The 21871-nt window shown below is 52.1% G+C and overlaps 1 protein-coding gene across 1 annotated transcript; it reads right to left on the reverse strand.

Annotated features, from left to right (window-relative positions):
• Window positions 1-490: 490 nt before the first annotated feature.
• MIDN (midnolin) lies at window positions 491-20621 on the reverse strand. Its single transcript, XM_069216862.1, has 4 exons — window positions 20236-20621; window positions 19547-19703; window positions 18943-19218; window positions 491-1082 (listed from the first exon to the last, which is right to left on the reverse strand). Exons 1-4 carry the CDS (start codon window positions 20536-20538, stop codon window positions 826-828), a joined length of 993 nt encoding a protein of 330 aa, XP_069072963.1. The 5' UTR covers window positions 20539-20621; the 3' UTR covers window positions 491-825.
• Between the last annotated feature and the right edge of the window lie 1250 nt (window positions 20622-21871).

The following is a 21871-nucleotide window of genomic DNA, read 5'->3' on the forward strand; positions in this document are numbered from 1 at the left end:
CAAATCTAGCTGTGCAACCACTGTAAAAGTTATGTGCCATGACACAGCTAAGTACCACAGCACAGGCAGCATGCTGTGGCATTCACTACGTACAAGATCAAAGCATTCAATACATGCTACAGCAATGGCTTTGTGGCATAAGCAAGATTCCTTAGCACCGCCTGCATAGAACAGCATTAGCTGTGTGCCACAGCGACTTACCTTGGCTTTAGCCATTTAACCACTGCAAAGGCATTACTAACTCCCCATTGAAAAACTGTGTGTGAGCAGCAGACAATGCTACATTGGGGGTGAAAGTGTTATTAGAGGGACACCTGGCCGGGTGTACCCCTTCTTGGCACCTCTCAACCACCTTAGGTCTGCTATTCCAAAGGGAGCGCCACCAAAGAACACCCAAACTTCACTAAAGTACCCCCAACCCTGCGTATCCACCAGATGGTGTACTCCAGCACAGGAAACCGTTGCCCATCTAGTCTGTAAGGCCGCCAAGTTCTCGTTTTACAGTCCACAAGGATCTTTTTATTCAACCAATGATAAAAAAAATGATTCACCATTTTTAATCTGTCCTCAGTTTGGTTAGAGTTTTTCACAGTCCTGAATTCCCCAAGAAAGAAAACAAAAGAAAAAACACACAAACGCGGGTCCACTGAGAGCTGCCACCCTCAGGGGCTAGTCCGGATCCTGGGGAGCCGTGCGCAGAGTCCACTGGGTTAGACCCCTATCTGCCGTGGATCTTGGTCCCTGAAGGCCACGCAGTTCCTCCACAGGGCCCCCCAAGCGTCCACAAAGCGTGTCCTGCCCCACAATGACACGCGGAATGGAGTGCTACGCCATCACGAACTCGGACGGCATGTCGGCCGCCACCTCTGGCTTCCAAAGCATGTCCTCTAGGTCCAGGCTGCCCTCGCTGGACACGCTGCCATGACTGCTGCTCCGCGCCGCCTTGCGATTGGGCAGCCAGTGGTAGGGCGCACGCGCATCGCGTCGAGCCTTCCGGCGCATGCGCTTCTGCTGCATCAAGAGCTGCAGCCGTTCCACCTTGCAGCGTGTGGCGCGGTTCTCAGTCTGCCGCAAGCGGTCACCTGTGGAGAGAAGAGTGGCTGTTAGAAAGGGGCCTTAGAATAATTGGATGCTGCAGCACAAACAGGGGGCACGACCTCATCCTAGGCCTCTAGACCACCACCTCCTCTACCGACCCATGACAGACCGCACATGCGGTCCTACCTCGCAACAACCCCAGCCTCGAACAGGTTGTTGTGCCAGTCCCACCAAATTTCCCAGGTCCATGCGTGATGTGCTGCCGCAGAATTGTAGCTTTATTTATTCCATTATAAAACAGGACTACAAGTCTCAGAATGTAAGGGAAAGCCCTGCAGTGGAGAAGACGTCACGCATGGACCTGGCAGCCACGTTCTGCATTCATGCAGGCTGGGCGCTCCTGCCTTGTGCTGTGAATACACCCAACCTCCTCCTCCTCACACGGATCTTTCAGTGCAGAGCCCGCCCCTACAGTTTCACCCCCTCCAGCTAATGTACAGGGGCCCAGGAGCCGACCCCATCGGCGCCGCTCGCAGCCTCCTCCCCAGGCCCCCACACTGCCGGATATCCGGTCCCAAAGCACGACGAGCACAACCGCCCCCGAAAAGAAGCCCAAAACAAGCACACTCCTTCTTGAAAAGAAGCCCAAAACAAGCACACTCCTTCTCGAAAAGAAGCCCAAAACAAGCACACTCCTTCTCGAAAAGAAGCCCAAAACAAGCACAGGCCCTCCCAAATAAAGCCCAAAAGACGCCCAAACCCAGTCCCCGTCCATGAACCAGCGTTGTGAACATTCAGGAGTGTAGTTTGCATAAAAGAAGAGGTACACTTCAGCAAACCTAAAATAATAACGCTTCACTCTTCGCAAATGTAACCTGCGACTCACATGCAAGTAGTCTATAAAGCCTGAACCTCAATTACTCTGATTTCAGTTCGGTATGTGTTTGTTAATAACTAGTTTTGATTAATTCATAGATGTGAAAGTTTAAGTTCATGGACCAAATCTCAAGTGCATAAAATCCTTTAGTGCTTAGGGCCCTCAATGGTGAAAAAGGAAACTGCCCAAGCTAAGATGGCTGCCCAGCCTGTAGTCCCTCTTTTGTTTTGGTTCCTGCGAGAGCCCCTGCATTATTGCTACATCTCCTCCAGAATGGCTCCTCCCATCCTCTGTGCTCCAGTGGCTGCAGACTTGGCAGACTCCAAGTCAGCCTGTAAGCGAAGCCAAGCCCACAAGCCTTGGAATCAACGCCCGCCATCCAAAAAATAAAAACACGCAACTGCCAACACAAGAGCACTAGTGACCCTACCGCACCCTCCAGCTTGTCCCACACTCCACCGTGCAGACCCAGTTTACTCCATCTTTGCTGTCACCCCACGATACAAGCTTGGTCACCCCAATCACATGACCCCCAGACGAGCCTGCGTAGGACAACAGGGCTCCTAGCTCACTGAAGCCCAGCAAAGACCTTCAGTGCAGCCTGACATACACAACACACTGTAATAGGGTCAAACTCAGCTTACTTTCACAATAACTAACACACCACTGCTGAAGTACACCCATGACACCTTTACTGTCCACAAATCTCAGAGAGGCCTGAAAATAGCAGCCAGACCGATAAAAGTGTGTAATGCCGGGGAAGAGGGAGGAATGTGTCTTTCAACTCCTGATGGGTTTGATTTCTGGGATGTGCAAATATTGCATCTACATTCAGTACTGTGTTTGAAACTGGAGTTGAAGACGCCTCCCTCACATCTTCCTCCCCCCCATCTCCTTGTAGAAGCCAGTGATCTGTAAGGTCTCCCTCCTCTTCTGGTGTTTCTAGCCTGGGGTGGAGTACGTCTCCCTCACGTCTCCATTCTTCTCCTCTTCCAAACCTGTGGTCTGCAATATCTCCCTCACATCTCCCTTCTCTCTTAGAAGCCTGTGGTCTGTAATGTCTCCCTCACACCTCCCTTCTCTCCTCCTCTTAGAAGCCGGTGGTCTGTAATGTCTCCCTCACACCTCCCTTCTCTCTTAGAAGCCTGTGGTCTGTAATGTCTCCCTCACACCTCCCTTCTCTCCTCCTCTTAGAAGCCTGTGGTCTGTAATGTCTCCCTCACACCTCCCTTCTCTCTTAGAAGCCTGTGGTCTGCAATGTCTCCCTCACATCTCCCTTCTCTCTTAGAAGCCTGTGGTCTGTAATGTCTCCCTCACACCTCCCTTCTCTCCTCCTCTTAGAAGCCTGTGGTCTGCAATGTCTCCCTCACATCTCCCTTCTCTCTTAGAAGCCTGTGGTCTGTAATGTCTCCCTCACACCTCCCTTCTCTCCTCCTCTTAGAAGCCTGTGGTCTGCAATGTCTCCCTCACATCTCCCTTCTCTCTTAGAAGCCTGTGGTCTGTAATGTCTCCCTCACACCTCCCTTCTCTCCTCCTCTTAGAAGCCTGTGGTCTGTAATGTCTTCCACACATCTCCCTTCTCTCCACCTCTTAGAAGCCTGTGGTCTGCAATGTCTCCCTCACATCTCCCTTCTCTCTTAGAAGCCTGTGGTCTGTAATGTCTCCCTCACACCTCCCTTCTCTCCTCCTCTTAGAAGCCTGTGGTCTGTAATGTCTCCCTCACACCTCCCTTCTCTCTTAGAAGCCTGTGGTCTGCAATGTCTCCCTCACATCTCCCTTCTCTCTTAGAAGCCTGTGGTCTGTAATGTCTCCCTCACACCTCCCTTCTCTCCTCCTCTTAGAAGCCTGTGGTCTGCAATGTCTCCCTCACATCTCCCTTCTCTCTTAGAAGCCTGTGGTCTGTAATGTCTCCCTCACACCTCCCTTCTCTCCTCCTCTTAGAAGCCTGTGGTCTGCAATGTCTCCCTCACATCTCCCTTCTCTCTTAGAAGCCTGTGGTCTGTAATGTCTCCCTCACACCTCTCTTCTCTCCTCCTCTTAGAAGCCTGTGGTCTGCAATGTCTCCCTCACATCTCCCTTCTCTCTTAGAAGCCTGTGGTCTGTAATGTCTCCCTCACACCTCCCTTCTCTCCGCCTCTTAGAAGCCTGCGGTCTGCAATGTCTCCCTCACATCTCCTTCCTCATCTTTGAAGCCTGTGGTCTGTAATGTCTCCTCACATCTCCCTTCTCTCCTCCTCCTAGAAGCCTGTGGTCTGTAATGTCTCCCTCACATCTCCCTTCTCTCTTAGAAGCCTGTAGTCTGTAATGTCTCCCTCACATCTCACTTCTCTCCGCCTCTTAGAAGCCTGTGGTCTGTAATGTCTCCCTCACATCTCACTTCTCTCCGCCTCTTAGAAGCCTGTGGTCTGTAACGTCTCCCTCACATCTCCCTTCTCTCTTAGAAGCCTGTGGTCTAATGTCTCCCTCACACCTCCCCGCCTCTTAAGAAGCCTGTGGTCTGTAACGTCTCCCTCACATCTCCTTCCTCATCTTTGAAGCCTGTGGTCTGTAATGTCTCCTCACACCTCCCTTCTCTCCGCCTCTTAGAAGCCTGCGGTCTGCAATGTCTCCCTCACATCTCCTTCCTCATCTTTGAAGCCTGTGGTCTGTAATGTCTCCTCACATCTCCCTTCTCTCCTCCTCCTAGAAGCCTGTGGTCTGTAATGTCTCCCTCACATCTCCCTTCTCTCTTAGAAGCCTGTGGTCTGTAATGTCTCCCTCACACCTCCCTTCTCTCTTAGAAGCCTGTGGTCTGTAATGTCTCCCTCACACCTCCCTTCTCTCCTCCTCTTAGAAGCCTGTGGTCTGTAATGTCTCCCTCACACCTCCCTTCTCTCCGCCTCTTAGAAGCCTGTGGTCTGCAATGTCTCCCTCACATCTCCCTTCTCTCTTAGAAGCCTGTGGTCTGTAATGTCTCCCTCACACCTCCCTTCTCTCTTAGAAGCCTGTGGTCTGTAATGTCTCCCTCACACCTCCCTTCTCTCCTCCTCTTAGAAGCCTGTGGTCTGTAATGTCTCCCTCACACCTCCCTTCTCTCCTCCTCTTAGAAGCCTGTGGTCTGTAATGTCTTCCACACATCTCCCTTCTCTCCACCTCTTAGAAGCCTGTGGTCTGCAATGTCTCCCTCACATCTCCCTTCTCTCTTAGAAGCCTGTGGTCTGTAATGTCTCCCTCACACCTCCCTTCTCTCCTCCTCTTAGAAGCCTGTGGTCTGTAATGTCTTCCACACATCTCCCTTCTCTCCACCTCTTAGAAGCCTGTGGTCTGTAATGTCTCCCTCACATCTCCCTTCTCTCTTAGAAGCCTGTGGTCTGTAATGTCTCCCTCACACCTCCCTTCTCTCCTCCTCTTAGAAGCCTGTGGTCTGTAATGTCTCCCTCACACCTCCCTTCTCTCTTAGAAGCCTGTGGTCTGCAATGTCTCCCTCACATCTCCCTTCTCTCTTAGAAGCCTGTGGTCTGTAATGTCTCCCTCACACCTCCCTTCTCTCCTCCTCTTAGAAGCCTGTGGTCTGCAATGTCTCCCTCACATCTCCCTTCTCTCTTAGAAGCCTGTGGTCTGTAATGTCTCCCTCACACCTCCCTTCTCTCCTCCTCTTAGAAGCCTGTGGTCTGCAATGTCTCCCTCACATCTCCCTTCTCTCTTAGAAGCCTGTGGTCTGTAATGTCTCCCTCACACCTCTCTTCTCTCCTCCTCTTAGAAGCCTGTGGTCTGCAATGTCTCCCTCACATCTCCCTTCTCTCTTAGAAGCCTGTGGTCTGTAATGTCTCCCTCACACCTCCCTTCTCTCCGCCTCTTAGAAGCCTGCGGTCTGCAATGTCTCCCTCACATCTCCTTCCTCATCTTTGAAGCCTGTGGTCTGTAATGTCTCCTCACATCTCCCTTCTCTCCTCCTCCTAGAAGCCTGTGGTCTGTAATGTCTCCCTCACATCTCCCTTCTCTCTTAGAAGCCTGTAGTCTGTAATGTCTCCCTCACATCTCACTTCTCTCCGCCTCTTAGAAGCCTGTGGTCTGTAATGTCTCCCTCACATCTCACTTCTCTCCGCCTCTTAGAAGCCTGTGGTCTGTAACGTCTCCCTCACATCTCCCTTCTCTCTTAGAAGCCTGTGGTCTAATGTCTCCCTCACACATCCCCGCCTCTTAAGAAGCCTGTGGTCTGTAACGTCTCCCTCACATCTCCTTCCTCATCTTTGAAGCCTGTGGTCTGTAATGTCTCCTCACACCTCCCTTCTCTCCGCCTCTTAGAAGCCTGTGGTCTGTAATGTCTCCCTCACATCTCCCTTCTCTCTTAGAAGCCTGTGGTCTGTAATGTCTCCCTCACACCTCCCTTCTCTCTTAGAAGCCTGTGGTCTGTAATGTCTCCCTCACACCTCCCTTCTCTCCTCCTCTTAGAAGCCTGTGGTCTGTAATGTCTCCCTCACACCTCCCTTCTCTCCGCCTCTTAGAAGCCTGTGGTCTGCAATGTCTCCCTCACATCTCCCTTCTCTCTTAGAAGCCTGTGGTCTGTAATGTCTCCCTCACACCTCCCTTCTCTCTTAGAAGCCTGTGGTCTGTAATGTCTCCCTCACACCTCCCTTCTCTCCTCCTCTTAGAAGCCTGTGGTCTGTAATGTCTCCCTCACACCTCCCTTCTCTCCTCCTCTTAGAAGCCTGTGGTCTGCAATGTCTCCCTCACATCTCCCTTCTCTCTTAGAAGCCTGTGGTCTGTAATGTCTCCCTCACACCTCTCTTCTCTCCTCCTCTTAGAAGCCTGTGGTCTGCAATGTCTCCCTCACATCTCCCTTCTCTCTTAGAAGCCTGTGGTCTGTAATGTCTCCCTCACACCTCCCTTCTCTCCGCCTCTTAGAAGCCTGCGGTCTGCAATGTCTCCCTCACATCTCCTTCCTCATCTTTGAAGCCTGTGGTCTGTAATGTCTCCTCACATCTCCCTTCTCTCCTCCTCCTAGAAGCCTGTGGTCTGTAATGTCTCCCTCACATCTCCCTTCTCTCTTAGAAGCCTGTAGTCTGTAATGTCTCCCTCACATCTCACTTCTCTCCGCCTCTTAGAAGCCTGTGGTCTGTAATGTCTCCCTCACATCTCACTTCTCTCCGCCTCTTAGAAGCCTGTGGTCTGTAACGTCTCCCTCACATCTCCCTTCTCTCTTAGAAGCCTGTGGTCTAATGTCTCCCTCACACCTCCCCGCCTCTTAAGAAGCCTGTGGTCTGTAACGTCTCCCTCACATCTCCTTCCTCATCTTTGAAGCCTGTGGTCTGTAATGTCTCCTCACACCTCCCTTCTCTCCGCCTCTTAGAAGCCTGCGGTCTGCAATGTCTCCCTCACATCTCCTTCCTCATCTTTGAAGCCTGTGGTCTGTAATGTCTCCTCACATCTCCCTTCTCTCCTCCTCCTAGAAGCCTGTGGTCTGTAATGTCTCCCTCACATCTCCCTTCTCTCTTAGAAGCCTGTGGTCTGTAATGTCTCCCTCACACCTCCCTTCTCTCTTAGAAGCCTGTGGTCTGTAATGTCTCCCTCACACCTCCCTTCTCTCCTCCTCTTAGAAGCCTGTGGTCTGTAATGTCTCCCTCACACCTCCCTTCTCTCCGCCTCTTAGAAGCCTGTGGTCTGCAATGTCTCCCTCACATCTCCCTTCTCTCTTAGAAGCCTGTGGTCTGTAATGTCTCCCTCACACCTCCCTTCTCTCTTAGAAGCCTGTGGTCTGTAATGTCTCCCTCACACCTCCCTTCTCTCCTCCTCTTAGAAGCCTGTGGTCTGTAATGTCTCCCTCACACCTCCCTTCTCTCCTCCTCTTAGAAGCCTGTGGTCTGTAATGTCTTCCACACATCTCCCTTCTCTCCACCTCTTAGAAGCCTGTGGTCTGCAATGTCTCCCTCACATCTCCCTTCTCTCTTAGAAGCCTGTGGTCTGTAATGTCTCCCTCACACCTCCCTTCTCTCCTCCTCTTAGAAGCCTGTGGTCTGTAATGTCTTCCACACATCTCCCTTCTCTCCACCTCTTAGAAGCCTGTGGTCTGTAATGTCTCCCTCACATCTCCCTTCTCTCTTAGAAGCCTGTGGTCTGTAATGTCTCCCTCACACCTCCCTTCTCTCCTCCTCTTAGAAGCCTGTGGTCTGTAATGTCTCCCTCACACCTCCCTTCTCTCTTAGAAGCCTGTGGTCTGCAATGTCTCCCTCACATCTCCCTTCTCTCTTAGAAGCCTGTGGTCTGTAATGTCTCCCTCACACCTCCCTTCTCTCCTCCTCTTAGAAGCCTGTGGTCTGCAATGTCTCCCTCACATCTCCCTTCTCTCTTAGAAGCCTGTGGTCTGTAATGTCTCCCTCACACCTCCCTTCTCTCCTCCTCTTAGAAGCCTGTGGTCTGCAATGTCTCCCTCACATCTCCCTTCTCTCTTAGAAGCCTGTGGTCTGTAATGTCTCCCTCACACCTCTCTTCTCTCCTCCTCTTAGAAGCCTGTGGTCTGCAATGTCTCCCTCACATCTCCCTTCTCTCTTAGAAGCCTGTGGTCTGTAATGTCTCCCTCACACCTCCCTTCTCTCCGCCTCTTAGAAGCCTGCGGTCTGCAATGTCTCCCTCACATCTCCTTCCTCATCTTTGAAGCCTGTGGTCTGTAATGTCTCCTCACATCTCCCTTCTCTCCTCCTCCTAGAAGCCTGTGGTCTGTAATGTCTCCCTCACATCTCCCTTCTCTCTTAGAAGCCTGTAGTCTGTAATGTCTCCCTCACATCTCACTTCTCTCCGCCTCTTAGAAGCCTGTGGTCTGTAATGTCTCCCTCACATCTCACTTCTCTCCGCCTCTTAGAAGCCTGTGGTCTGTAACGTCTCCCTCACATCTCCCTTCTCTCTTAGAAGCCTGTGGTCTAATGTCTCCCTCACACATCCCCGCCTCTTAAGAAGCCTGTGGTCTGTAACGTCTCCCTCACATCTCCTTCCTCATCTTTGAAGCCTGTGGTCTGTAATGTCTCCTCACACCTCCCTTCTCTCCGCCTCTTAGAAGCCTGTGGTCTGTAATGTCTCCCTCACATCTCCCTTCTCTCTTAGAAGCCTGTGGTCTGTAATGTCTCCCTCACACCTCCCTTCTCTCTTAGAAGCCTGTGGTCTGTAATGTCTCCCTCACACCTCCCTTCTCTCCTCCTCTTAGAAGCCTGTGGTCTGTAATGTCTCCCTCACACCTCCCTTCTCTCCTCCTCTTAGAAGCCTGTGGTCTGCAATGTCTCCCTCACATCTCCCTTCTCTCTTAGAAGCCTGTGGTCTGTAATGTCTCCCTCACACCTCTCTTCTCTCCTCCTCTTAGAAGCCTGTGGTCTGCAATGTCTCCCTCACATCTCCCTTCTCTCTTAGAAGCCTGTGGTCTGTAATGTCTCCCTCACACCTCCCTTCTCTCCGCCTCTTAGAAGCCTGCGGTCTGCAATGTCTCCCTCACATCTCCTTCCTCATCTTTGAAGCCTGTGGTCTGTAATGTCTCCTCACATCTCCCTTCTCTCCTCCTCCTAGAAGCCTGTGGTCTGTAATGTCTCCCTCACATCTCCCTTCTCTCTTAGAAGCCTGTAGTCTGTAATGTCTCCCTCACATCTCACTTCTCTCCGCCTCTTAGAAGCCTGTGGTCTGTAATGTCTCCCTCACATCTCACTTCTCTCCGCCTCTTAGAAGCCTGTGGTCTGTAACGTCTCCCTCACATCTCCCTTCTCTCTTAGAAGCCTGTGGTCTAATGTCTCCCTCACACCTCCCCGCCTCTTAAGAAGCCTGTGGTCTGTAACGTCTCCCTCACATCTCCTTCCTCATCTTTGAAGCCTGTGGTCTGTAATGTCTCCTCACACCTCCCTTCTCTCCGCCTCTTAGAAGCCTGCGGTCTGCAATGTCTCCCTCACATCTCCTTCCTCATCTTTGAAGCCTGTGGTCTGTAATGTCTCCTCACATCTCCCTTCTCTCCTCCTCCTAGAAGCCTGTGGTCTGTAATGTCTCCCTCACATCTCCCTTCTCTCTTAGAAGCCTGTGGTCTGTAATGTCTCCCTCACACCTCCCTTCTCTCTTAGAAGCCTGTGGTCTGTAATGTCTCCCTCACACCTCCCTTCTCTCCTCCTCTTAGAAGCCTGTGGTCTGTAATGTCTCCCTCACACCTCCCTTCTCTCCGCCTCTTAGAAGCCTGTGGTCTGCAATGTCTCCCTCACATCTCCCTTCTCTCTTAGAAGCCTGTGGTCTGTAATGTCTCCCTCACACCTCCCTTCTCTCTTAGAAGCCTGTGGTCTGTAATGTCTCCCTCACACCTCCCTTCTCTCCTCCTCTTAGAAGCCTGTGGTCTGTAATGTCTCCCTCACACCTCCCTTCTCTCCTCCTCTTAGAAGCCTGTGGTCTGTAATGTCTTCCACACATCTCCCTTCTCTCCACCTCTTAGAAGCCTGTGGTCTGCAATGTCTCCCTCACATCTCCCTTCTCTCTTAGAAGCCTGTGGTCTGTAATGTCTCCCTCACACCTCCCTTCTCTCCTCCTCTTAGAAGCCTGTGGTCTGTAATGTCTTCCACACATCTCCCTTCTCTCCACCTCTTAGAAGCCTGTGGTCTGTAATGTCTCCCTCACATCTCCCTTCTCTCTTAGAAGCCTGTGGTCTGTAATGTCTCCCTCACACCTCCCTTCTCTCCTCCTCTTAGAAGCCTGTGGTCTGTAATGTCTCCCTCACACCTCCCTTCTCTCTTAGAAGCCTGTGGTCTGCAATGTCTCCCTCACATCTCCCTTCTCTCTTAGAAGCCTGTGGTCTGTAATGTCTCCCTCACACCTCCCTTCTCTCCTCCTCTTAGAAGCCTGTGGTCTGCAATGTCTCCCTCACATCTCCCTTCTCTCTTAGAAGCCTGTGGTCTGTAATGTCTCCCTCACACCTCCCTTCTCTCCTCCTCTTAGAAGCCTGTGGTCTGCAATGTCTCCCTCACATCTCCCTTCTCTCTTAGAAGCCTGTGGTCTGTAATGTCTCCCTCACACCTCTCTTCTCTCCTCCTCTTAGAAGCCTGTGGTCTGCAATGTCTCCCTCACATCTCCCTTCTCTCTTAGAAGCCTGTGGTCTGTAATGTCTCCCTCACACCTCCCTTCTCTCCGCCTCTTAGAAGCCTGCGGTCTGCAATGTCTCCCTCACATCTCCTTCCTCATCTTTGAAGCCTGTGGTCTGTAATGTCTCCTCACATCTCCCTTCTCTCCTCCTCCTAGAAGCCTGTGGTCTGTAATGTCTCCCTCACATCTCCCTTCTCTCTTAGAAGCCTGTAGTCTGTAATGTCTCCCTCACATCTCACTTCTCTCCGCCTCTTAGAAGCCTGTGGTCTGTAATGTCTCCCTCACATCTCACTTCTCTCCGCCTCTTAGAAGCCTGTGGTCTGTAACGTCTCCCTCACATCTCCCTTCTCTCTTAGAAGCCTGTGGTCTAATGTCTCCCTCACACCTCCCCGCCTCTTAAGAAGCCTGTGGTCTGTAACGTCTCCCTCACATCTCCTTCCTCATCTTTGAAGCCTGTGGTCTGTAATGTCTCCTCACACCTCCCTTCTCTCCGCCTCTTAGAAGCCTGCGGTCTGCAATGTCTCCCTCACATCTCCTTCCTCATCTTTGAAGCCTGTGGTCTGTAATGTCTCCTCACATCTCCCTTCTCTCCTCCTCCTAGAAGCCTGTGGTCTGTAATGTCTCCCTCACATCTCCCTTCTCTCTTAGAAGCCTGTGGTCTGTAATGTCTCCCTCACACCTCCCTTCTCTCTTAGAAGCCTGTGGTCTGTAATGTCTCCCTCACACCTCCCTTCTCTCCTCCTCTTAGAAGCCTGTGGTCTGTAATGTCTCCCTCACACCTCCCTTCTCTCCGCCTCTTAGAAGCCTGTGGTCTGCAATGTCTCCCTCACATCTCCCTTCTCTCTTAGAAGCCTGTGGTCTGTAATGTCTCCCTCACACCTCCCTTCTCTCTTAGAAGCCTGTGGTCTGTAATGTCTCCCTCACACCTCCCTTCTCTCCTCCTCTTAGAAGCCTGTGGTCTGTAATGTCTCCCTCACACCTCCCTTCTCTCCTCCTCTTAGAAGCCTGTGGTCTGTAATGTCTTCCACACATCTCCCTTCTCTCCACCTCTTAGAAGCCTGTGGTCTGCAATGTCTCCCTCACATCTCCCTTCTCTCTTAGAAGCCTGTGGTCTGTAAGGTCTCCCTCACACCTCCCTTCTCTCCTCCTCTTAGAAGCCTGTGGTCTGTAATGTCTCCCTCACATCTCCCTTCTCTCTTAGAAGCCTGTGGTCTGCAATGTCTCCCTCACATCTCCCTTCTCTCTTAGAAGCCTGTGGTCTGTAATGTCTTCCACACATCTCCCTTCTCTCCACCTCTTAGAAGCCTGTGGTCTGCAATGTCTCCCTCACATCTCCCTTCTCTCTTAGAAGCCTGTGGTCTGTAATGTCTCCCTCACACCTCCCTTCTCTCCTCCTCTTAGAAGCCTGTGGTCTGTAATGTCTCCCTCACACCTCCCTTCTCTCTTAAAAGCCTGTGGTCTGCAATGTCTCCCTCACATCTCCCTTCTCTCTTAGAAGCCTGTGGTCTGTAATGTCTCCCTCACACCTCCCTTCTCTCCTCCTCTTAGAAGCCTGTGGTCTGCAATGTCTCCCTCACATCTCCCTTCTCTCCTCCTCTTAGAAGCCTGTGGTCTGCAATGTCTCCCTCACATCTCCCTTCTCTCTTAGAAGCCTGTGGTCTGTAATGTCTCCCTCACACCTCCCTTCTCTCCTCCTCTTAGAAGCCTGTGGTCTGCAATGTCTCCCTCACATCTCCCTTCTCTCTTAGAAGCCTGTGGTCTGTAATGTCTCCCTCACACCTCCCTTCTCTCCGCCTTTTAGAAGCCTGCGGTCTGCAATGTCTCCCTCACATCTCCTTCCTCATCTTTGAAGCCTGTGGTCTGTAATGTCTCCTCACATCTCCCTTCTCTCCTCCTCCTAGAAGCCTGTGGTCTGTAATGTCTCCCTCACATCTCCCTTCTCTCTTAGAAGCCTGTAGTCTGTAATGTCTCCCTCACATCTCACTTCTCTCCGCCTCTTAGAAGCCTGTGGTCTGTAATGTCTCCCTCACATCTCACTTCTCTCCGCCTCTTAGAAGCCTGTGGTCTGTAACGTCTCCCTCACATCTCCCTTCTCTCTTAGAAGCCTGTGGTCTAATGTCTCCCTCACACCTCCCCGCCTCTTAAGAAGCCTGTGGTCTGTAACGTCTCCCTCACATCTCCTTCCTCATCTTTGAAGCCTGTGGTCTGTAATGTCTCCTCACACCTCCCTTCTCTCCGCCTCTTAGAAGCCTGCGGTCTGCAATGTCTCCCTCACATCTCCTTCCTCATCTTTGAAGCCTGTGGTCTGTAATGTCTCCTCACATCTCCCTTCTCTCCTCCTCCTAGAAGCCTGTGGTCTGTAATGTCTCCCTCACATCTCCCTTCTCTCTTAGAAGCCTGTGGTCTGTAATGTCTCCCTCACACCTCCCTTCTCTCTTAGAAGCCTGTGGTCTGTAATGTCTCCCTCACACCTCCCTTCTCTCCTCCTCTTAGAAGCCTGTGGTCTGTAATGTCTCCCTCACACCTCCCTTCTCTCCGCCTCTTAGAAGCCTGTGGTCTGCAATGTCTCCCTCACATCTCCCTTCTCTCTTAGAAGCCTGTGGTCTGTAATGTCTCCCTCACACCTCCCTTCTCTCTTAGAAGCCTGTGGTCTGTAATGTCTCCCTCACACCTCCCTTCTCTCCTCCTCTTAGAAGCCTGTGGTCTGTAATGTCTCCCTCACACCTCCCTTCTCTCCTCCTCTTAGAAGCCTGTGGTCTGTAATGTCTTCCACACATCTCCCTTCTCTCCACCTCTTAGAAGCCTGTGGTCTGCAATGTCTCCCTCACATCTCCCTTCTCTCTTAGAAGCCTGTGGTCTGTAAGGTCTCCCTCACACCTCCCTTCTCTCCTCCTCTTAGAAGCCTGTGGTCTGTAATGTCTCCCTACATCCCTTCTCTCCGCCTCTTAGAAGCCTGTGGTCTGTAATGTCTCCCTCACACCTCCCTTCTCTCTTAGAAGCCTGTGGTCTGTAATGTCTCCCTCACACCTCCCTTCTCTCCTCCTCTTAGAAGCCTGTGGTCTGTAATGTCTCCCTCACATCTCCCTTCTCTCCGCCTCTTAGAAGCCTGTGGTCTGTAATGTCTCCCTCACATCTCCCTTCTCTCCGCCTCTTAGAAGCCTGTGGTCTGTAATGTCTCCCTCACACCTCCCTTCTCTCTTAGAAGCCTGTGGTCTGTAATGTCTCCCTCACATCTCCCTTCTCTCCGCCTCTTAGAAGCCTGTGGTCTGTAATGTCTCCCTCACATCTCACTTCCCCCTCCCCCTCTTAGAAGCCTGTGGTCTGCAATGTCTCCCTCACATCTCCCTTCTCTCTTAGAAGCCTGTGGTCTGTAATGTCTCCCTCACACCTCCCTTCTCTCCTCCTCCTAGAAGCCTGTGGTCTGTAATGTCTCCCTCACATCTCACTTCCCCCCCCCCCCCCTCTTAGAAGCCTGTGGTCTGTAATGTCTCCCTCACATCTCCCTTCTCTCCGCCTCTTAGAAGCCTGTGGTCTGTAATGTCTCCCTCACACCTCCCCGCCTCTTAGAAGCATGTGGTCTGTAATTTCTCCCTCACATCTCCCCGCCTCTTAGAAGCCTGTGGTCTGTAACGTCTCCCTCACATCTCCTTCCCCATCTTTGAAGCCTGTGGTCTGTAATGTCTCACCCCCACATCTCCCGTTTCTCTTCCTCCTCCTCCCAGAAGCCTGTGGTCTGTATGGTCTCCCTCACATCTCACTTCCCCCTCCTCCTCCTAGAAGCCTGCGGTCCAAGGTCTCCCTCACATCTCCCCGCCTCTTCGAAGCCTGCGGTCTGTAATGTCTCTTGTAAGGAAATGCCTCCTTGGCATGGTTACCCACTGACTTTTTGCCTTTGCTGATTTGAAAGTGTCCTGGGACCCTGCTAACCAGGCCCCAGCACCAGTGTTCTTTCCCTAAACTGTACCTTTGTCTCCACAATTGGCATAATCCTGGCACTCAGGTAAGTCCCTTGTAACTGGTACCCTTGGTACCAAAGGCCCTGATGCCAGGGAAGGTTTCGAAAGGCTGCAGCATGTCTTATGCCACCCTGGAGACCCCTCACTCAGCACAGACACACTGCTTGCCAGCTTGTGTGCGCTGGTGGGGAGAAAATGACTAAGTCGACATGGCACTCCCCTCAGGATGCCATGCCAACCTCACACTGCCTGTGGCATAGGTAAGTCACCCCTCTAGCAAGCCTTACAGCCCTAAGGCAGGGTGCACTATACCCCTACAGTGTCTAAGCAAAACCTTAGACATTGTAAGTGCAGGGTAGCCATAAGAGTATATGGTCTGGGAGTCTGTCAGATAAGAACTCCACAGCACCATAATGGCTACACTGAAAACTGGGAAGTTTGGGATCAAACTTCTCAGCACAATAAATGCACACTGATGCCAGTGTGCACTTTATTGTAAAATACACCCAGAGGGCATCTTAGAGATGCCCCCTGAAAACATACCCGACTTCCAGTGTGGGCTGACTAGTTTTACCAGCCTGCCACACACCAGGCATGTTGCTGGCCACATGGGGAGAGTGCCTTTGTCACTCTGTGGCCAGGAACAAAGCCTGTACTGGGTGGAGGTGCTTCTCACCTCCCCCTGCAGGAACTGTAACACCTGGCGGTGAGCCTCAAAGGCTCACCCCCCTTTGCTACAGGGCCACAGGGCATCCCAGCTAGTGGAGTTGCCCGCCCCCTCCGGCCACGGCCCCACTTTTGGCGGCAAGGCTGGAGGAGATAAGAAAAACAAGGAGGAGTCACTGGCCAGTCAGGACAGTCCCCAAGGTGTCCTGAGCTGAGGTGACTCTTACTTTTAGAAATCCTCCATCTTGCAGATGGAGGATTCCCCCAATAGGATTAGGGATGTGACCCCCTCCCCACAGGGAGGAGGCACAAAGAGGGTGTAGCCCCCCCCTCAAGGACAGTAGCCATTGGCTACTGCCCTCCCAGACCTAAACACACCCATAAATTCAGTATTTAGGGGTCCCCAGAACCTAGGAAACTAGATTCCTGCAACCTTGACCAGAAGAAGGACTGCTGACCTGAAGCCCTGCAGTGAAGACGGAGACGACAACTGCTTTGGCCCCAGCCCTACGGCCTGTCTCCCAACTTCGAAGAAAAGTGCAACAGTGACGCATCCAACAGGGACCAGCGACCTCTGAAGCCTCAGAGGACTGCCCTGCACCCAAGGATCAAGAAACTCCTGTGAACAGCAGCTCTGTTCAACCATCTGCAACTTTCTTGCAACAAAGTTGCAACTTCAAGGACTTCACGTTTCCCGCCGGAAGCGTGAGAATTTCTACTCTGCACCCGACGCCCCCAGCTCGACCTGCGGAAAACCAACACTACAGGGAGGACTCCCCAGCTACTACGAGCCCGTGAGTAACCAGAGTTGACCCCCCCTGAGCCCCCACAGCGACGCCTGCAGAGGAAATCCAGAGGCTCCCCCTGACCGCGACTGCCTGTAACAAGGGACCCCACGCCTGGAACCAACACTGCACCCGCAGCCCCCAGAACAGGAAGGAACCGAACTCCAGAGCAAGAGCGACCCCCAGGCGACCCTCTGCCTAGCCCAGGTGGTGCCTACCCCGAGGAGTCCCCCCTGTGCCTGCCTGCATCGTTGAAGAGACCCCCGGGTCTCCCCATTGCTTTCAATACAAAACCCGACGCCTGTTCACACACTGCACCCAGCCGCCCTTGTGCTGCTGAGGGTGTACTTTCTGTGCCTGCTTGTGTCCCCCCCCGGTGCCGTACAAAACCCCCCTGGTCTGCCCCCCGAGGACGCGGGTACTTACCTGCTGGCAGACTGGAACCGGGGTACCCCTATTTCCATTGAAGTCTATGTGTTTTGGGCACCATTTGACCACTGCACCTGACCCGCCCTGAGCTGCTGGTGTGGTAACTTTGGGGTTGCATTGAACCCCCAACGGTGGGCTACCTTGGACCCAACTTTGAACCCTGTGTTTTACTTACCTGTGAACTTAATTACTTACCTCCCCCAGGAACTGTTGACTTTTGCACTGTGTCCACTTTTAAAATGGCTTATTGCCATTCTTGTCAGAACTGTACATGATATTGTGTTTATTCAAAGTTCCTAGAATACCTAAGTGAAATACCTTTCATTTGAAGTATTACTTGTAAATCTTGAACCTGTGGTTCTTAGAAAAATATCCTTTTCTTAATTTATTTTATGTAAAAAAACTATTGGCCTGGAATTGTCTTTGAGTGTGTGTTCCCCATTTATTGCCCGTGTACTTCAAATGCTTAACACTACCCTGTGCTAATCCTACTGCTCGACCACACTACCACAAAATAGGGCATTAGAATTATCTACTTTTGCCACTATCAACCTCTAAGGGGAACCCTTGGGCTCTGCACACTTTCTTACTTTGAAATAGCACATACAGAGCCAACTTCCTACACAGTTTATGACAAAGACCGGGGACATATTCAGGGAAGGAGAATAGCCTGGCCGTAGCATTTCGAACCAGTTGGAGTCTTTCGATGACTACTTCTTTGCTAGTTACAAGACCTTGCAGTAATCTAGCCGGGACACAAGTATCGCCTGAATGGTGGCTTGTTGGGTGCTACAGTCAAGAAGGCCAAGAATGGGTTCAAGACTTCAGAAGAGCCCGAAACATGTGCCTTCTACTGTTTTGGCTTCGGCCTCAAAAGGCCAGTGGGTTGTCCATGAAGACTCCTAGATTTTTGATGTATGGGGGTCTGCAGCTGAATGCAAGGGCTGGGCATACCTTTGTCTTGTGTAAAAGCCAGTGGCCGGGGACCTGGGCTCTCCTCTGTACAAAGGTCACTTCCTGCAGGCTTGGCCTGCCCGATCCTGCTAAACCCAGAGGGTAAAACGTGAGGGTTCCCTCTGCGACACAACCTGTGCTACCTTGGATGGTCGAGGAAGGAGGCATGTGGTTGGGGTGCAGGGAGATAGTCCCCTACAAGGTCCACACTGGTCACTTGTGTTACTAGTGAATCTCTGAAGGCAGATGGAGGAGCTCTCGCCTTGTGACGAGAACCAGCAAAGCCATAGTGGAGTCCGAGTCGCCAGGCAACACAGCGAGAGAACTAGGCCTCGAATAAGACAGACACTGACTGCACTGAATGCCCTTGATGTAACAACCACAGAGAGCCCATGCCACACCTTTCCATTAAGGATGCCTGACCTGCCTGTTGAAGTGCATCGGCTCTCCCTGGGCAGGCAGGGACAAGCAGTGACCTCCCCAGCAGGCCGGAGACTTGCAGCATCCTTCAGCAGGTTCCGCATTGCACTCCTGTGGTGGAGCTTATGTGGCAGAAGCTGCGTGGCTGTGGTGGCAACATCAGCCCACCCACACCGTAGCACAGCTGACATCAGGTGGTCCTGTGCTGGTAACTAGACCCAGAGGTAGCAGAGGCCATCCAACTTCAAGGCTACTCGCCCTTGCACCATCAGCTCCCACCCTCTGAAATCAATAACCAGGGGCAAGAACTCTTTCCAGGGAACAAAGTCAGAGGTCTACCCACCCCTGCACACATGTTGTATCATACTAGCTGACCCACCTCCGCACACATTTAGTGTTACATCAACCACAACACACATTCAGTGTCATGCCAACCCACCTCGGCACAGATACTCCGACACACAGTCGTATCAGCCAACCCAGTCCGGCACACATGCAGTCGCATCAGCCAACCCACCCCAGCACAGATGCAGTCGTACCAGCCAACCCACCAAGACACATGCAGAGTCATACTAGCAAACCTACCCTGGCACACATGCAGAGTTCCATCTGCTAACCCACCAACTGCGGTGTGCTATTGGTGTATTAACTTCCTAGGAGAGATTCCCTCACACAGTGGGGTACAGCAGATGGCACTGTATTGCAAGGGCGCAATGGTGGGCCAAAGTCGCGCTGGTGTGTCACTTACCCATGGGCTTGCACATGCGTATCTGACTCTGGCACTGCAGCAACGGGTGCAGGGACTGTGGCTCTGACGTGGCTGAGGTAGTTTTGTTGCTGAGGTCCAAGGAAGTGTCTGGAGAGGTAGTGGCACACTGCGTCTGGCACCGCAACTGCGTCAGGGACTGTGGCATGCCCTGGTAGTGCCGTGTGGCACTTAGGAGGTCATTGAGGATCTGCAGGATGGTGCCAATGTCCCGCCGGGGCCGTCCGCTGCTATCTTGACAGTTGGGGTGTAAAGTGCCTGAAAAATAAGAGGAGACGAAATGTAAATGAGCAAATCGCCTTTGGTGTAACAAGGCTCAGACAAGGCTCCGCCGTAACATGCTCCAGGGCTCCTAGAGCCGTACAGCGCCTTGCACTCCAAACTTGCGGCACGTCCCATGAGTCGCCTTCCAAACCAACAGCACAGCCCACACCAGACCCAAGTATGACCTCCCACCTCCCTGCCCCCCCCACACCAGGGGGGCTGGCAGACACCCCCCCCAGGCTGCCGGCAGACTAGACCCCCACGTCCCCCAGGATGACAGCAGACCCCACCCAGTGTAGTTAAAAGCACTAGACATCCTTACCAGAAAAGGTTCCTGAGAAGACCCCAGGCGCGTGGTTGACGAAGCTCTCAATGATTGCGCCAGGCTTGCGAGAACGACTGCTGAGAGGCGTGCTGCTACTGCCTGTGCTGCTACCGGCGCTGCTGCTGCTACATGTGCTCTTGGGACTGCGCTCCACCTGCAGGGAGGAAAGGAGAGGATCACACATGGAGTGCGCGGCCAGACATTTGCAGGGGCAAGGTGGCATATTGCTGGCTGACTTCAGGCAAGGGGGGGAATGGGGGAGGAATGCCCTTGGGCAAGTGGAGGGGGGGGGGGGGGGGGGCAGCTCGCCTGGGACATGGGGCAGGGAGGTTTAAAAATCTGACCTGGCACAAAAGGTGGTTGGCACTGGTGCAGAACCAGCTATACCCAGGGCCACTGGCAGCTGACTGAAGGTCACAGAGAGCAAGAAAGGGACCACTCATCTGAGATAACGAGGGGAGTATGGGGTCCGACTCAGGGCCAACAAGGGAGAACTTTAAAAGAGCAAGAGAACAACCTTCTCCAGGACGAGAAGGTCACAGGCACAAACCAACACAAGAAGCGAAATGAGGCAAAAGCCGGGTCAGGAAATTGGAATTGATACGGAGACGTGACCCTGGTAGGTGCTTCGGACAGATGTGGGGGGGGGTGTTTGGGGGACAGTACTCCCAAGACATAACACTTACCTCGGGACATGGGGAGGCACCCGTGCTGCTATTTGCTGCTGTCGTGGTTGCACCATGAGAGCGGAAGATGCCGCCGTGACAGGGGCAGAGGGGGTGCTGGTGCAGTGCATAGGCATGCCCGCCAAAGAGGGGGGCGGGCCATGCTGGCAGGATGCCCCAGGAACTCGGGGGAAGTTGGGGCCAGAGTGCAGAGTCCGGTAGTGAGAGGAGGTCGGGGGTACCGCCGTCGCCCCTGCTGGTGATCACGCGCCGGTGCACCCCACCTCCTTGCTGGGCCGCAAGCTGCAGCTGCACGAACATCATGTGATCCCCCACACGGAGGGCAAGGGTCAAAGGCGACCGCCTGACAGGAAGTCATTCACCTGAGCAAAGACAACAAAAAAAGCACTTTTAACGACTGTGCAAATATCAAACATATCAAGTGCACCACTGCATGCGTAATATCAGGAAGTGGGCGTTCGGGCTGGTCCCATTGGGGCAGGGTCAAGAGTGACATGCAAATGCCTGGTTCAAACTGCAAGGGCAAAACAGAGGACTGAGATACAGCTGCAGGTAACTGCCAGCGAGTGAGATTCATCCACCAGACTTCAGTGTGACGGCCTAAGTGCGACAGGTATGCCCGGGCATGGGTCCCGTGCACACTTTGCCACTGGAACCAAGCTATACCTGACTGACCATGCCCAGTCAGGGGGAGCGCTGCTCAGGGGTGCTTGTGTTCCGGCTCAGGGAGGACCCTCGCCTGGCAGTTTGGGCTGAACTGCTCATATTGCAGCACGGCCAAGACCAGTGCATTGGTCTTCAAGCTATGTAATGCTGCACCCCCGTAGGAAGAAAAAAAAAATCATTGGGAACCCCCTCAACATTTTTCAGTTATTCTATTAAATTGGCAAAGTTTAATTAGCTCTTGACTTATTTAAATATTGCAGTTAGATTCTGTTACATTTAAAATTGCAACCAAATACATGATTGCCAAACACATTAATCCGGTTAGGCAGGCTTTTATACCTTGTAAAAGTTTCCACAGTATGATCAGTACAATTGGAGCTTTGAAGACGGTAGGAAGTTGGCTCTGTATGTACTATTTCAAATTAAGGAAGAGCATGCAGAGTCCAGGGGTTCCCCTTAGAGGTTGATAGAGGCAAAAAGAGATAATTCTAATGCTCTATATTGTGGTAGTGTGGCCGAGCAGTAGGCTTATCAAAGGAGTAGTGTTAAGCATTTGTTGTACATACAAAGGCAATAAATGAGGAACACACACTCAAAGACTTACTCCAGGCCAATAGTTTTTTATATAGAAAAATATTATTTCTTAATTTATTTTAGAAACACAAGAATCAAGATTTGAGGTAAGTACATAAAATGCAAGATACTCCACACAGGTAAGTATAGAACTTTGATTTAAAACAGTAGTTACACACAGTTTAGGATAAAATGGCAATAAGCTATTTTAAAAGTGGACACTGCAAAAAAATCAACAGTTCCTGGGGGAGGTAAGTTTGGTTAAGTTTGTCAGGTGAGTAAAGCACTTAAACAGTCAGTCTGGGCATAGGCAGCCCACCGTTGGGGGTTCAAGGCAACCCCAATGTCACTGCACCAGCAACAGAGGGCCGGTCAGGTGCAGAGGGTCAAACGAGGG

This window comes from Pleurodeles waltl, chromosome 12 (assembly GCF_031143425.1).
Source record: "Pleurodeles waltl isolate 20211129_DDA chromosome 12, aPleWal1.hap1.20221129, whole genome shotgun sequence".
NCBI lineage: Eukaryota > Metazoa > Chordata > Amphibia > Caudata > Salamandridae > Pleurodeles > Pleurodeles waltl.